Source organism: Daphnia pulex, chromosome 1, assembly GCF_021134715.1.
Source record: "Daphnia pulex isolate KAP4 chromosome 1, ASM2113471v1".
NCBI classification, from domain to species: Eukaryota; Metazoa; Arthropoda; class Branchiopoda; order Diplostraca; family Daphniidae; genus Daphnia; species Daphnia pulex.
In genome coordinates, this window is record NC_060017.1 from 2,923,829 (window position 1) to 2,939,577 (window position 15,749).

General features: G+C 43.2%; 2 protein-coding genes across 8 annotated transcripts; both read right to left on the reverse strand.

The window, feature by feature from the left end:
- Window positions 1-439: 439 nt before the first annotated feature.
- Window positions 440-6,207, reverse strand: LOC124188999 (serine/threonine-protein kinase PAK 5-like). Of its 4 annotated transcripts, none has more exons than XM_046581949.1 (7): window positions 5,830-6,207; window positions 4,446-4,703; window positions 2,573-4,183; window positions 2,243-2,503; window positions 2,026-2,170; window positions 1,769-1,884; window positions 440-1,642 (listed from the first exon to the last, which is right to left on the reverse strand). In XM_046581949.1, exons 2-7 carry the CDS (start codon window positions 4,668-4,670, stop codon window positions 1,481-1,483), a joined length of 2,520 nt encoding a protein of 839 aa, XP_046437905.1. In that variant the 5' UTR covers window positions 4,671-4,703; window positions 5,830-6,207; the 3' UTR covers window positions 440-1,480. The 4 variants fall into 4 exon arrangements, with proteins under 4 accessions (XP_046437905.1, XP_046437920.1, XP_046437913.1 ...); XM_046581964.1 differs by having other exon boundaries at window positions 2,573-4,165; window positions 5,830-6,005; XM_046581957.1 differs by having other exon boundaries at window positions 4,848-6,002.
- A 43-nt stretch (window positions 6,208-6,250) lies between these two features.
- Window positions 6,251-15,241, reverse strand: LOC124188978 (1-phosphatidylinositol 4,5-bisphosphate phosphodiesterase-like). Of its 4 annotated transcripts, none has more exons than XM_046581933.1 (22): window positions 14,897-15,241; window positions 14,361-14,447; window positions 14,202-14,261; window positions 13,979-14,128; window positions 12,980-13,059; window positions 12,435-12,570; window positions 12,216-12,316; window positions 11,917-12,083; window positions 11,643-11,853; window positions 11,492-11,585; window positions 11,248-11,412; window positions 10,658-10,849; window positions 9,681-9,825; window positions 9,112-9,269; window positions 8,839-9,045; window positions 8,601-8,765; window positions 8,321-8,525; window positions 8,089-8,247; window positions 7,847-8,024; window positions 7,567-7,770; window positions 7,255-7,501; window positions 6,251-6,908 (listed from the first exon to the last, which is right to left on the reverse strand). In XM_046581933.1, the coding sequence occupies exons 1-22, from the start codon at window positions 14,978-14,980 to the stop codon at window positions 6,840-6,842; spliced, it is 3,264 nt and encodes a 1,087-aa protein (XP_046437889.1). In that variant the 5' UTR covers window positions 14,981-15,241; the 3' UTR covers window positions 6,251-6,839. The 4 variants fall into 4 exon arrangements, with proteins under 4 accessions (XP_046437889.1, XP_046437875.1, XP_046437883.1 ...); XM_046581919.1 differs by lacking the exon at window positions 9,681-9,825 and adding an exon at window positions 10,259-10,421 and having other exon boundaries at window positions 14,897-15,215; XM_046581927.1 differs by lacking the exons at window positions 9,681-9,825; window positions 12,980-13,059 and adding exons at window positions 10,259-10,421; window positions 13,504-13,583 and having other exon boundaries at window positions 14,897-15,215.
- Between the last annotated feature and the right edge of the window lie 508 nt (window positions 15,242-15,749).

Here is a 15,749-nt window from a genome sequence, read left to right on the forward strand (position 1 = left end):
TTGATGCCCAGAATCTTGTGTACATGATGAGCCACTCGGAATTCCAGCTGGATGTGCCCACGTGAATTACATCCTGACGTCTATGTACATTCTGTTTAAAACCAACAACATTTCTTCGTCAGGGAAAATAAGTCCTTGTGTGTGTGTGTTTTGGAGCGATGAAGTCGTCACTAACTGGCAACAGCTCTATAAATACATCAAAGATGCACTCTTCTTCATCGTTCGAGAGCCACAGAGAAACAACCTTTAACTATTTATAAACTTGAAACATTCTACATCTCGCTTCCTGGCCTTTGCACATTAAAGTGGAAACAAATTCCGGCGCGCTACTTAAACAAAAAAACAACAACAGAATTAAATACGTATATACCCAGTATCGAGAAGTCATTGATCTTAATTTAGCTCCAGGCCGCAGACAACTAAAAAAAAAAGGAGAAAATGATATTCAAATGCGTGTATTCTTCTTCTTTCATTGTTGTTGAATGTGGTTGTTGTTTGTATAGGTTTGATATTGGCGCGTCCAGGAAATACACGAAACAAAAATGATGATGATGGTGGTGGGTCGTCTCTCTCTCCTCTTGGCTCTTGTGAATATTCGTTACCATTATTAGACATCAAGGGTAATGGATTGGCGTGGACGTGTTGTACCGCGAATAAAAAAGAGATGAGACCGCCGCCACGCGAGCAGCAAGCAACAACGAAGAGAAAGCCATCGAGTCTCACGCAAGGAGAAACAAACGAGACAAGTGCGAAAGGAGGAAATGATGATGATGATCAAGACGGACAGAAAACGAGGGATATAAATGTGGGTAGACGAAAATTACATCTTGGGCTATTAAACGTCAAAAAAGAGTTTCCTTTTTTTGTTGTTATTGTTGTTTTTACGTTAAAAAAAAAAGAAAAGATGGAAACAGACAGACAGAGAAAAAGAAATGGTTTTTTAAAAAAGTGTTCGCAAAACATCCGACGATACGAAAGAGGCACTACATTTGGACGGAATGATCCGGAAAGGAGGGATAGGTAGAATTAAGGCTGATATGATACTGATAACACAGGAGAGAAATATTTTTATAAAAGGGGAATCACCCTTTTCTTTTTGGTCAACTCAAAAACAAATTAAAAAGAAAAAAAAGTTGTCAAATAATATGGCGAAAAACGAAAGATTCTGTCCTTTTTTTTCTCTCTAATTGTTTTGTTTTTGTTTGTTTTCTTTTTGTTCATTATTATCTAATCGCAAAAATTCCAGCCCGCTTCTGAGGCATTGGAAAAGCTGCCATTGGTTACCTTTTGTTTGATTTTTAATATACAGAGAAAATAGAGGGGAAAAAAATACTTGGGGATTTCCATCGCAGCGATTCATGGCGTCAACGGAATACATATGACGACGTGGGTCAATCGCCAACCACGCCCTTTTTTTTCTTCTTTTAAACACACACGGTCGACTGCCATGAATGACGACGGTAGGAAAAGCTGTCAAAACCTAAGTGGGCGAGTGTCGGAAAGATCGCATGAGCGGGACGAGCAGAGCTGGAGGTCCGGCTTGCCTCAAAAACGGATGATGAAGCAGCTCGAAGGCGGTGGCTCTTTGAGCGGGGTCTCGTACCAACATTCGATCCAGAAAGCCTTGTAAACGGGCGGAAACCTGACGTTCATCATAAACAAACAAACAAAAAAAATAAACGAACGAAATTAATACACAGATTGACGGCCTGCCAGACCAAACCAGCCAGCGGTAGCTTTTAGAGAGATTGAATGACCGTTGCCTTACTTTGGTAGCGTTGCGCAGCTTGGGTGGGGGCATATCCCGAATGCGTCTCATAGCCTGCAAGGGGGGTTCGTTAAAGAAGGGCGGTTCTCCGTCCACCATTTCAATCACCATTATACCTGTTTTGTTATTGTAAGAATTAATAATGGGAAAAAAAAACAAAACGTCGATGTCGTGACAGAGAGACAATGGCTGTCAAGGAATGTTGCATTGCCTTTCAAATCTTAGTTTTTTAAGAAAATATATTTTCTTTTATTTACCTAAACTCCAAATATCTACTTCAGGGCCGTAAGGTAGGCGGGATATCACTTCCGGAGACATCCAGTAGGGCGTCCCCACTAGCGACTTCCTTTTCGGTAGCTCTTGTGACACTTGAGCGCAGAAGCCAAAATCAGACAACTTAACCTGAGGTTTAAGATGGGCGTAAACAAATTAATTTTTACAAAAACAGATTGAAATAAATCAACAATAAATTACCCTTCCATCAGCTGCTAAAAGAATTGAATCTGATTTGATATCTCTGTGGATGACACCCTGCGAATGGAGGAAAGCCAGCGCTTGCAAACACTGGAGACACACAGTGGCAATTTGTTCTTCATCCATTCGAGCGTGAGTGACTATATCCGTCAGAGCGCCACCCTCTAAATATTCCATCACCACCCACAACTCGTCGCCCACCAGGAAACTGTCGTACATCTCGACGATATTCGGATGATGATAGTCGCGCATAATGACCACCTACGAATGCGAAGAGAATCTCAATGATAAATAACGACACAAAAATAAACAGCTACGCAGTTATTATACTTCGTTAAAGAGGAGTTCCCTTCGTTGCTGGCGCCTCAAATCCATCTTCTTGACGGCCACCTGTCGGCCAGTATTTTTCTCTACGGCGATGCAAACGACGCCAGTTGAACCTTCGCCAATCTTAATGAAACTGTCCAGGTTAATCCGTGGATCACCCGGACTGACGACCATTTGTAAAGCGGCGCGGAATTGTTCGTGAGTCAATCGTTGTTGCTGTTGTTGTTCTTGAGCGGCGGCGGCGGCCGCTGCGGCTGCCGCAGCAGCTGCAGCCGTCGATTTAGCCACCACAACACTTTTGCTATTGTTCAGCGTGTTCTGATTTTGGTCGGCTCCGCTGTTGTTGTTGACCGCGTTGCTGGATGGCGGTCGTGGCGGCTGTGGACTGATTTTCGGCGGAAGAGGACCCGGTGGTGGACCCGATGGATTGGATTGGGGTTGCTGTGGGTATCTCGACGGCTGCTGAGGATGAGCTGTTGCAGGTTGTTGTTGCTGCTGCTGATGTCCGTTGTTCAAAGTCATGTGTTGGAACTGTTGACTTGGTGGACGATAAGTGTTGGGAGGTTGAGGAGTCGTCGGACTCCGGGGGAGCGGAGAGTGCGACTGGGACGACGCCGACGAGTTCGAGTGAGGCGCTGAATGCTGTGGCGGCAGAGTCAAGTGAGGAGGTTTCATTGGCTGCGCGTTGGGTTGCTGAGGGCCTGGATGTCCATTGACGTTTTGACCGTTAGGCGGTCCGCCGTGTTGATAAGGTGGCGGTAGGGGTGGTCGATACTCTTGGTTCTGCCCGTGATTATTCTGATGACCAGCTGGGTAGTGGTTGCCAGTTTGGACTTGTAAGTGGCCCGGCATTCCGCCATGGCCAGGATGTTGATTCGGTATCGGATAACCAGGAGACGGACTTGTGCTGCCAGGATGCATGGCGCTTCCTTGAGGTCTTGGTCCTCCGCCAGGCTGATGCATTCCTTGAGACGGATGCATGCCGTGCTGCTGTGCCTGCATGCCGCCCTGTGGATGCATTGGATGGCCTGGTTGTGGTTGCATCGGTACGGCTTTCATCATCATCTGAGAATTCCGTTGGACAGGAGGTGGAGCTGGATAGTTGGGAGCTGGAGGTCCCTGTTGTTGTTGTTGTTGGTGTGGTGGCATCTGCTGCTGGGGCATGGGGTAACTTGCTTCCCGCAGGATTCCTTGTGGGTGAATCGGACGTCCCATTCCGTCTCTGACGTCTCTCGGAACGGCTTGGTGTTGATGAGGGAAATATCCTTGGGGATACTGCTGCTGCTGCTGCTGCTGCTGTTGGTGTTGCTGCGATGCGAGATAGCCTGGTCCGTAGACAGGCTGGCCAGAAGGATAGTTGGCATTATTGGGTGAAGGCAGAGGTGACGTTTCACCTCCTAATCCTTCGCCCATTTCTGGAACTGGTAGCATGGGTTTGTAATCTTTTCGGGCTTTGGGAGGGCTGGATGAGCGTAGACTGTTTGAACGGACCACACTGGATGTCCGAGGCAGTCCTGGTCCTCCTCCATTGTTTCCATTGTCGTTTTTACCAACCCCGCCATTGCCGGTGCTCTTGCCTTCTCCTCGTACGATCGTCTGCAACGACACATCCTTCTATTGAAACGGAATAATGAAATCAAAGGGTGCATAGCTGCTTCATGGAATTTGTTAGACGGGAAAAAGGTGGGACGACGACCACTGAATCAACGATGAAAGCAATAGCCCAAGTTTCTTTCGTGTCGGAGTTGGTCGGAAGCGGTTTTGTTGAGGAAAACCGTTACCGAGATTTCGGTCGTGATTCGGTGGTCGGAAGGTCATATAAGGGATATATGGATGTTTATTATGGGGTTTGCAGCTCTTGTGGTAGATTTTTTACCTTCAAATCCAGGACTTCTGTTGGGGTGATTTCAGACGGATCGATTAAAGGCGTCGGTCTGGACGATAAGGCACCCTTGGCCGACGGTGTAGGGCTCACGATGCCCGCCCACTGTGGCGGTAGTCCGACGTAGCGGTTCTCCCGTTTGTCAAAGCCCGTGTGCACCCTGTGCTCAAAGTTTTTAGGCAACGAAATGTCCAATTTCTTCTTCTTCTTGCTGAACATGGCGAATCAACTTTGAATATTGAAGAACTAGAACTATTCAAGAAAACAAACAATACAATCAGTTCCTTTTGAAACAGTACTAGTCGAAACACTTTCAAAGAGAAATAGCGGCACTTTACACACAATCTTTGCCGACATAGAAATTGAACGAACTAAACGGCATCACGCTTCATGTACCAATGAGAGTCTCGTTTCCTCTTCTGATGTTTGTATCTGCTACGACAACAAACACGAACAACAAGGTAAAAGTAGGAGCCAACGCGAGGAGAGAGAAGGACGAAACGAACCGTGTTGAACGACGTCAACAGCCGAATGACGTGCGGCGTATATACCTCCCTCCCAAAGGCGTCTGGTTTATGTTTCGTGCCGGAATGCGGCCGTAAAAAAAACGAAGACGACGCGCATACACACACAACACAACACACACACACAGACACACACTACCAACCTAGTTTTTAAGGTTGCTAGTTAACCCAAAATAACTCCATTATGTTCCAATCAAAGCCTATTGTTATGTTACGTGGCACAGAATGGTTCTGATTCAAATGCCCAATTACAATAAATGTTTTGATAACTTGATCGTCCAACTGTTAAAACCCAATTACAGGTGTAAATTTAAACCCTAAACTTGAACCACATGGGAGAGAAACATTTTCCATCTTCAACGAAAACCAGTTAGTAGGGAAACATCTCAGACGAGAGTTGAACACTATCTACTTATTCAATTCAAAAGCACAGCATTATTGTACGCAATGCAGTTAACTTCCTCAAATGAATCACATAAGGTCACAAAGGTAATGTCATTAAGGGCTTGTACACCTAACAAGATTGTAGACAGATTCAGTTTTGACAGGCGAAATGGGGGGGGGGGGGTATTTGTGAAGCCTTCTAAATGTTGATTTACTGAAAATCCTTATAACATCACTATGGTAACACTCAGGTAATGACAAAACACATGCACGCACTGGCCACGTACCAAGTCCACGTTTTTATCGACCGACTAATGCCGAGGATCAATAAATTTCACACATGAAAACAAAAGACTTGGCCTATGGAGGAGGTAAGATAACCAAATGTCATTCGGCCGTTGAAAACACCAAGCCACCCCTTTCACCTGTTAACCATTCAAAGAGCACAGCAAAAATGCACATAAACTCACCTTTAAAATGATAACACCAAACAGGAATCCAAAAGCACCACCAAATGAGCACTTAGAACTTAAACATCGAAGAAACTAAAGGAAATGAAAGAAAAAAAAGGCTGCGGAAGATTGTTTATAGTGAATCTTGTATGGCCGCCATCTTATTTGCTTGTTAAGGTGTTTCCCCCTCCCCCACAACAGGTGAAGGCTAACTAGTGACCATTGTTTTCACCTACCCATCAAGCGATTTATTATATTAATATAAGCAAGTCGTAAAATACAGCATAACTAAAAAAATATTGAATTTTCATTCGCCAATTTTATATTTTAGAATGCTGTCATAATAATATCATCTTTTTTTTTTTTTGCAATTTTATTTTATTTTTTGGAAAAAGAAATTCGTAGCGGGTCGCTGCTAAACAGAAACCAGACACTTGGCTTGGTTTTTTATTTATTGCGTTGTATTTGGATAAAAGAAATTCACAACTATGAATATATGCAATATCTAGAAGAGAGAGTGGGAGTGGACAAGTTCTGGAGGACAAGAGAGCAATTTAAAATTTTGCTCAAGGAATGAACTGTAAATTAAATGTGAAAACAAAGTAAAGAAAAAAAAATAGTATAGTTGGGATTGATTCACAAATCGGCTCATAGGCCGATCCAGCGCCATCTAACGAGTAAAGAACAATAGTAGTCCCAACGATCATAAGGCATAGTTTGTTGGCACACCCAAAAGATTTTTGGCTAGGTATGAAAAGAATGAAAAGATGAAATAAAATTTGGAAATAATACAGGTTACGGATTTGAATAACAATGAGAGGTACCAACAATCGCGGAATAGGAATTGCAACATCTACGAGTTTTCTTTAATGGATCCTTTTATGTTTTTAATGTAAAGAGAAATATACTCAAATGAAACGTATGGCGACGTACGGGGGGCATGGAAGCGCATGTTTAAGCAACAGCAGGTTCACATTATGTGATGGAATGTGATGACGAAGAATTTAATGAGTTGAACGCCACAGGTCTCAAACGAAGAATTCATATGGATTCGCCAGCTGGTACTCCACTTCCGCGTTCTTATACATCTCAATATTCTGTGAGAAAGGTATAAATTAAACAAAAAGAAGAAGTGAAACGGTTACAACTGCACAAGAAAAACAATATCTCTGTGTCTCCCGACGACATTTAAAGACTAGTAATAAAAATACAACCCTCAGGTGATCATCTAGATTGCAAAGCTCAAAGTGCTTCGAGTCGTTAAAGCGAAACTGTTCAACTGTACAACGAGAAGACTTTGTAATCTCAGAGCATTAAGTAAATAACAAACTAATGCGTTTGGAAAAGTTTAAGGTTTGCTTCGCTATCAAGCCCTTGAACACACGCGTAACCCTGTGCGTGTTTGGCGTTTAAAGTGAAAATCAAGAAAAAGTAAAAAGTTACCAGTTGAATGTCTCGGTTCAAGTCCTCCAGTTGCTTTGCATGCATGGCCACGAGCTTCTCCTTCTCTTTGCCCTGTTTCATGGCGGTAATTTTGCGTTCCTCGATAAACTTTTTGGTATTATTTTGGGCTTTTTCACGCAAACGGCGCTCCTTTTCCGCTTTGTTGCGCAGCGTCTTGTCGGCGGCCACTTCTTTGGCTGTTTCAACGGCCATCTTCGCTTGACGTGACTTCAGGTCTTTGTTCTCTCTATAAAATGGCCAACGATATCATCAACCGGCACCTCAGATCTAATAAAGAGCATAAAGATTTACTTCTCCAATTTGGCGTCCAGCAGCTTCAGTTGGGCTCCCTGTGCCCCCTGCATAACCGTTTTGAGAATGTCCTGTTGAGCCTCCAGTTGTTCCTTCAACAAGGTCCACTCCTCCTTCAAATGGCGCCCGACCAATTCGGACCACTCTTTGGCTTGCTCCGCTACCAGCTGTTTAAGGGCCGGATCGTTGATGAATTCGTCTTTACTGCAAATCAAAACGGAATGAATTTTGATGATGAAAACAAAAATTTCGCGGGGATCCTTTTTGTGGTCGGTTATACTTTTTCCCTTTAACGATCCTCTCGACGGCCGACACTTGGTTCTTCTGGATGGTGGCTTTCTCCTTTTGTTGGCGTTTCCTCATTGAATCAAGGTCCTTTTGGTGCTTCTTGGTCGCCTTGGCAAACGCTTTATCGCTGCGAAGAGACTCGAGGGTCACAGGTTCGAACTTCATTTCCTCTGCGATTCGATTCGGTTAAATAAACAAGCGTTGCTTAATGATTGCGCGAAATCAGAAATTCACCTCTTTTGACTTCTTCTTCGGCGGCTGGAGCTGGTTTGCCGCCAGTGACAGCAGCCTTGGATTGTTCTGATTCTTCAATTCCCATTTCCTTCAGTTTATTGTCTCGTTCCTTATTGGCAGACATAAATGCTCGAGGATCCGAAAGTGCGTCCATGAATCCTAGAAAACATGTCACAATGGTATCCTATTCATGCTAAAGGGGAGTGATATACGAGCACTTGGCGACACATACCTCCCAATCCATCCGGAACGTAGATCTTTAGCTCAATGTTACAAAAGAGCATGGGCAAAGCCATTGGAAAGTTGGCTTCTGTCCTTAGAGAGATGTGACGGTATCCACCTTGGAGACCGTCCAACGGCAGGATTCTTTGACCAAGAAGTTTGCCGTTTTCATCGTAGACTCCGAAACGGAGTACAGCTAAATCTGGAAGAACCACCTGATCATTTGAAAATAAAGAATATATTATATATATTAGACATCAATTCTTTTTTAAAATTTATGAATTAAATACTTTTCGGAAGAGGAAAGGTTCTTCGTTGTAAATGGGGTTGAGACCATTGGCGGGAACCATGCGAGTTCGAAACTCTTTACGGATGGTATCGGTTGGCAGACCGTACATGTCGACTTCAACATAAGTACCGACTTTCTTATCGGACAAAAACTGACCGGCGATAACCTATAGCAGGTGCCATGAAAAAAAGGAGTTTAGGTAATAAACCCAGGAAAGATTTATATAATTATTCTTATACCTGGACAGCGCATTGGGCGGCAATGACACCATCCACGGGCGATTCTGCAAACGGGTCGAAAGTTCTGTCGGGACGACGCATGAAATCGGGTTTCAGGAGGTAGCCGCAGTTTCCGTTGTACTCAAACTTGCCCTGATTGAGCTGGAACGGCAAATCAGGTGTCTGGAAGTTAAGCGACACCATCTGGGATCCAGCATTCCAGAACACCTAGAAAAACAATGGTAAGTATTATTTTTAAAATGCGTTCGGTATCAACAATTACGCATAGTTTACCTGGGGCATGTAATTGGAGGAATCGGCTCGAGTTCCCTTTGGATAAATACGACTCATTTGACGCTTGTTGTAGTTGACGAACTCAATGGCCGTAGTCTTCAGGTAATTGAGACCGGTGGTTTCCGCAAACGACGACATGTTGTGGTGAATATTTTTTTCTGCGTGATTTATTATGAGAAAAGTCACGTAATGCATAAGTTGCTGTCGCTTATTGCTATGTCAACCAAAAAGAGAAACTAAACGGATTTTGAAAAGTGGTTATATCTGTGGCAATCATCATTCACTAACAGGCCAAGCATAATTCATTCGGGATGCAGTTCTTTAACAAAAAAAACTAGTGGCATGGGAGAAGAAACATGATACCAAACAAGCAAATACTTCATCCAAACTTCCAGGCTCACGACTTACTATATTCGACGATCTAAAAATAAAAAACCTACTCATCGCAGAATGTACGACATTTTATTGTTTTGCTTTTTGCTCCTGCAATTCCCAAACGAAAGGAACTGAGCTACTGGATGACAGAAAATCGAGCTGCTACTTGTTGTGTGATTTTCCAATCATCTTACGTTCTGCCTCAGCAAATCCTTTGAAATGGACAGGCTGAGCATAGTTGATCATGGAAGACAGCCATGGATGGACAGCGGATGTAGAGCCCGAATGCAAGGGTACATCTCCTTCTGTGGGGGCCCCGGGTGCTGCTGGATCCCCTTCCTATTTAGACAAAGCAGCAAGGGCCATTCGTCCCGCGGAAAGAGTTATAACATCAAAAAGCTTTTTCCATCCAAAACAAAAAGAAGCTGCCACCTAACTGAATCCTTATCGATTCAAACTAAACAGTAGTCGACTTTGACAAGAAGCTGAAAAGAGTGATCCGATCCTATTCGGATGCAATCGTATGATAATGTCATGCAATTCGAGTAAAGAAAATCCCCAAAAAACATCGAACACAATGAAATCAAAATTAAACGATGCGCGTTAGCTGTATGTTGAGACCATCATGCTGAATCCTCTCAACTATCTGAGCTATATAGTTACACACTATTTATGTAAAGGCTCATATTTAGCTGTCAAAACAACACCGATACACATCGAGATAAGTTGCTTTTTGTTGTGCATCTTTTCGCTGTTTTTGTAAGCTGATTACCCTCGGCTACATCGAATCCCTGGAACTTGACAGGCTCTGCATAATTGACCATGGAAGAAAGCCAAGGATGAATGTGATTGGTTCCGCCTTTGTACTCGTACACCTGGAACATCTTCTCTTCAAAGCTGAGAGAGCGGGATTCGCTGGCGCCGGCTTCAGTTTCCTTATTTTGGTTTTGGTGTAAATAACAGACCAGAAATAGTTGGGTTTTCATTCATCAACGCTTTGACATGATGATGATGATCTCCCCCCAACATCATTATTTTAGAAAAGAGACGGAATTATATTTAATCAGGCAGAGAGCCCAGACTTAATGGTTTGACGTCCTTGTGTCTTGCTCGCGGCCCCTCAAAATTTTCTGTGAAAAAGAAATGTGTTGACGAACAACTCTGAAAATACCTTTTTATCTTCAGGAATAGGAGCCGCTGGCGCCGAAGCGTCTTCCTTCTCCTCGTCCTCTGTTATGACGAACTGACCCTGACGGAAGAGTTCAAGCTCTTGCTTTTCAACATCTGGCTTAAGTCGTTTGTTCTTGATGAGAATCTTCCGCTTCAGCTGGCTCGGACTTGGCAGAGGCACTCCGGGTTCCAACTAAAAGTAGACCACGAGATGAAAAATGCTGTTCAATGAAAACTTATGCCAGGCTAATTGTCGGGTGTCGGGGAGTAGGGTTTTCCATTGGGAGTCGGATCGAAAGTTGCCAGAACAGACGTGCCGATCCACGAGAAGCGACGAAACAACAATCTTCCAGCAAAAACAAGAGCAAGCGTAAACAATACACGGAAGGTTCAAGTCTCGAGGTGAATCGTAACCTAAATATTTACGAGTTGGTTCTTTTATCGCGCTCGTGGAACGTCATCCCAAGGTAGTCATTGTGAGGGACGTCAAACAGGGCCCCTGTTTGGTCTATTTTCGTTCTAGGCAGGACGAACGGGGTGAGGGAACTCGACATGGGGATACCGACAGGGCGCATCGTTACGTTTGTTTACCGGAGATTCAGGAATCGGTTCCTTTAGCAGGAGATCACCAAGGATTTCATCGCAATATTTGGCCAGCTTATACTGCTGGGCTCGACAGCAATGGTTCTCGAACGACAGAATGATCGGCCAATCCGAAGTGACAAAAGCGCAGTCGCGGATGGCGAGAATAACGTCCTGTCAAAATGAGAATTCAATTCCAGCTTTCGCGACATGGCTTCGCATAGGATTATCTATATATAGGCGACTCACGGACCTTGAAGAGAATCTCAGTACACATGGCTTTGCCGTGAGTAATGATGGGTTCTTCATCGCTGCCTTTGCCATCCCAACAATCGAGCTCGACACATCTAAACAGACAATTGTTAAGTTGATTTAAATTTATTCATTCCGACGAGTTTTGTTACCTGCAACCGGCCAAAAGGGTTTGTCGGTACATTTCCACCGAGGATTTACCGCCAAACTGTCGTCCACTGAGATAAGTATTGTGGGAAGAGTTGATGTAATAATGCGACAATGGTTGATCCATTTCCATGTAGATGTCAAGACGATCGAGCCATACTGGGGCATTGTCGTCAGACATGAGATAACGAATGAAACCGTCTTTGCTCAAGCGCCCTGTTGTTCATTGGATCAAAATTACTCATACATTCATTTAGAGAGCTAATTTTAGAAGATTACTTCTAAGGCGATTATCTTTGTCCTGTTCATACTCTTCAATAATTTCTGTGGCTCTTTTCTCATTATAGAGAGGATAAAGGATCTCGTTGAGGCGGGGATCGCGCTGTTTGTCGTTCAGAAAATCGATAAATTGAATGATCCCAATCGCATCCGACTTGCCTTTAGTGCTGCATGAAACAAAAGAGAAAATCACGTTAATTCAACCGAATGGCTGCACAAAGTTTTCATATCCAAGTGGATTAATTACAAACAACAGACATCACGATTAGCTGAGAATTATTCGTCTTCGGGAGACTTACATGGATTGAAACAATTCTTCGATATCATTTCTGGGACAAATTTTGTGATAAAGTGCGACGAACTTCTCGAACGTAAAATCAGCTTTTTCCATAGAATCGCCCTGGTGTGAAAAAATCGAATTTTTATGAGCAAATTGAATTATAGTGAGCAGACAAAACACGCAAACATGGGGAAAAGGGAGTCACGGGCTTCTGTGAGCCAATTGCAACATTGTTTACCTTTTCACTGGGAAGTCCTAATTCGGCGAAGGCCTGGTAGATGAGTTTCTCCGTTTTACCCGAAGCGAAAGTTCTGGCCACGACTTTGACTGGCACTTTACCGGCTGCATCCACCTGGAAGCCGAGTCGCATCCAACTGGAGCAGACAAACACGCAGGCAAACACAATGAGAAACGTTGAATTTGTAATTTAATAGTTTGAGAATTAGAAAATGCAAATAAGGTACTAATTTAGTGGTGCGAAACGTGCATCTAAGCAGAAAAATATTCAAAAGCACAAAGCTTTTTTGATATTTCATCATTTTCTAAATTGTGATGGTGCTCATGAAATAACATTGAAAATAGCATTCGCCTCCAGTCTATATAAATACTACATGCAAACTAGCAGCAATCATTCCATAGATATACGAAACCAAAAATGCTAGATGAACAGTGATGCTCCGAGGTTTGTGCCGTGTACTCATACATTGGGGAATTTTAATTTGGTCGAATTCATCGACGGTTCCCAGGGTGAGTACACGGCACACAGTAGAAGGACAAACTCACTGTTTCATCAAGTTGGTTGTAGGGCAGACATTGATGATCTTGTTCTTGTTGGTAATGGTGCGCAGACCTTCCTTCCACGTCTAGAATTGAGTTAAGGACAACAAGGTGGAGATGCGATTTTCGATCATTTTTCGATAAAAATAAAGGGAAGAGAAAAGAAAAAAAAACCAAATCTATGCGCTACTAATTTACTTCAAAACTAAAGAATATGTCCGCCATTTCATTCCGGGTTATAAATACTATTGGCGGAATAATCTTTCGTGCACGAAAACTTTGCTAATAAAAACGAAGTGAAGTCTCTCAAGTGGTAGTATAGATCCAGGCAAGACTGTATATGTAATAACAATCAACTAATTCGTCAATAGAGTTGTTTTCACTGCGTCGTCTTTGAATAACGAGTTTGTTTGTTTTGGTATAATTTACGTCGCGAGCCATTCGGATTTGCTTAAAAATTTCGGTTTTTATAGCGTTTCGTGCTGTGCGCTCTGATGCCGTGCTCTTCTTTCTAAATGCGATAGACTTACTGTTTCTTCAAGCACGTCATCGGACATATGTTGTTGGCTTTGACATTCGAGGTGATCTGCCGCAACCCTTCCAGCCACGCCTGTTCGTTGTTGGAGAAAAACCAATTCGATTCCGGTTCGATTATACATAGAAGAAGGTGTCAGTATCTTATTCATTTGATTCCCTCTCCCCCACCCCTTGAGCAATATTAGATATCGTCGAAGCTAATTGATTGAACACCTTTCCTTTCGCGTGAAAAAACTACGGTACAACTTGGCTGTTAAGCGGTAGGTGGCACTGAGCGATTATCGACCCACAAGGTTTTTTTTTTCTTTTCATCATCACATTCAACACTGTAGGGGGTGGGAGGTGTGTGTACAATAAAAAATCTATATATCTCTGTTCTAACAGAATCTTTTCCGCGCAGCCCGCAAGAGAAAACAACGAAAGGAAACCGGCACTCGACAGAAGAAACGAAAGACTAATTATGCTCACCTTGGCCTGTTCGGCTGACTCGCAAACGACGTGCAAATAATTGATGTTGACCATGTCGAGACCGCTGCAAATGGTCAGTGATTTGTCGTCGAGTTCCTGGGCGGTGTTGGATCCGTGCTTGCTCATCAACTGATTCAATCCACGGGAGTCCTATGAAAATAATAATAGCGATTCATTAATAACACGCTTGTTAGGAGACATGCTCTCTCGTGTTTCGTCATACCTTTGGAAGACCTCCCGATCGAACGTCGCTGACCTGGCTCAACTCCAGCACGTCGCCGTCCTAGAATTTGAGAGAGAGAGAGAGCGCGACATTTGAATCAATCAAAACGTCTGCCGTATTTAGCTGAATTTTTCCAAATCATGATAATTCAATTCTAACCCGAGGTTCCGACTTCCAATGGATGAAGAAGCCATACTCGTCGACCTGAAAGAAGCAACTCGGCTCTAAATCGAACGTGTCCTTTTCCTATAAACATTTTCCATAAGGAAAAAAACGAAAAAGAAAAAAAGCGGTAAATATTTATTTTCAGAAGCCTGGAAAATGCCTTTGTCGTTGCCTGCTACACACAATCGATAATTCAGTTCTGGCTGAGCGAAATTGTATCAATTTTGGGGAAGGAGGAGAAAAAGATTAAAATAAAATCAATTCTTGGGAAAAGAGGAAGAAAAGAAACAGTGAAAAATAAGAGAAAACAAAAGAAAGGCGGAAAACAAAGTTTGCTATTACTATATGGTGCCCCCGGTGGCAGCAACGAGAAAAAAAAATCAATAACGTCCGGACGAGATTCTTTGCTCTTTCTTCCTCCCTTTATATACGTCAACGTTTTACAATTCCTACGTGCGGAAATATCCGCTACATTTTGAATTTCAAAAAAATAAAAACAAAAAGAAAGGGTTGAATGTTTTCCAACTTACTTCGGTCCATTTATCAAAAGAGTTGCCTTGAAGAAGCGGTTCTGGTACGGGAATCCGCCAATTAAAATCAAACTTTTTTGTCATTTTCGCGCACAATAATTATTCGTGTCGGGGACCAAAAAATGAATAAAAACCAAAAAAAAAATTGGCCGGGAAAAAATGCTCACGGACCAGCAGTGGGCAAATTAAAATGAACTTGTTAACAATTCCACGGACGTTTCTAAAAGTGGAGGAAAATGTGAAAAATGAGGGAATTCTCTCTCTCCAGTTTCGGAGATGGTGGCGGACGGTGCGCTACTGAGCTTCAACGGGACTGAAACCCATCACATAACACCCAGAGAGAAAGAGAGAGAGAGAGGAAGTTCTCTTCCACGTTGCCTGGTTGCTGCGTGCGCGTCGACGAAAAGCTTAGCAAAAAGGAGAAATAAAAAAAGCACGGAGCGAAGTGCGGCGCGGGCTTCGATCCAGCTGGAAAACACCAACAAAGAAAAGGCAAAAGAGAGAGAGGGAAAAATTTATGGAAAAAGGTAAAGGGCAGAAGGAAAGTGTGTCAACGAGTTCGACTTTGAACGCACAATCTTTCGTGGGTTTTGCCCGTAAAGCCAATTTTGTTGGTGCAAACGAAAATGCCAGACGGTCAGCAAACGCAACACTCAAACTGGAACTAAACTTAAAAAAAAAAAAGAGTAAAAACCAACATTTATAGCTAGTCGATGCTTATTGTAGTGAACGCAGACTCTTCTCCGGATCAATAACATCAGACGAGATCGACGCACAACTCCACCAGAGTCCGGGATCGATGGAACACACACACACACACACACACAAGGAAGATTGGGCGTTCTTCGTCTGC

Excerpts from the sequence above, each read along its gene's own strand:
- LOC124188999 (XM_046581949.1), bottom strand. The coding sequence starts at position 4,670 with ATGTTCAGCAAGAAGAAGAAGAAATTGGACATTTCGTTGCCTAAAAAC. Across the intron at positions 1,885-2,025 it reads AGTAGATATTTGGAGTTTAG|GTATAATGGTGATTGAAATG; the intron begins GTAAATAAAAGA and ends ATAACAAAACAG. Across the intron at positions 1,643-1,768 it reads AGCTGCGCAACGCTACCAAA|GTTTCCGCCCGTTTACAAGG; the intron begins GTAAGGCAACGG and ends GATGAACGTCAG.
- LOC124188978 (XM_046581919.1), bottom strand. The coding sequence starts at position 14,980 with ATGACAAAAAAGTTTGATTTTAATTGGCGGATTCCCGTACCAGAACCG. Across the intron at positions 12,571-12,979 it reads ACAACCAACTTGATGAAACA|TTGGATGCGACTCGGCTTCC; the intron begins GTGAGTTTGTCC and ends TGTCTGCTCCAG. Across the intron at positions 11,586-11,642 it reads ACCCTTTTGGCCGGTTGCAG|ATGTGTCGAGCTCGATTGTT; the intron begins GTAACAAAACTC and ends TTGTCTGTTTAG.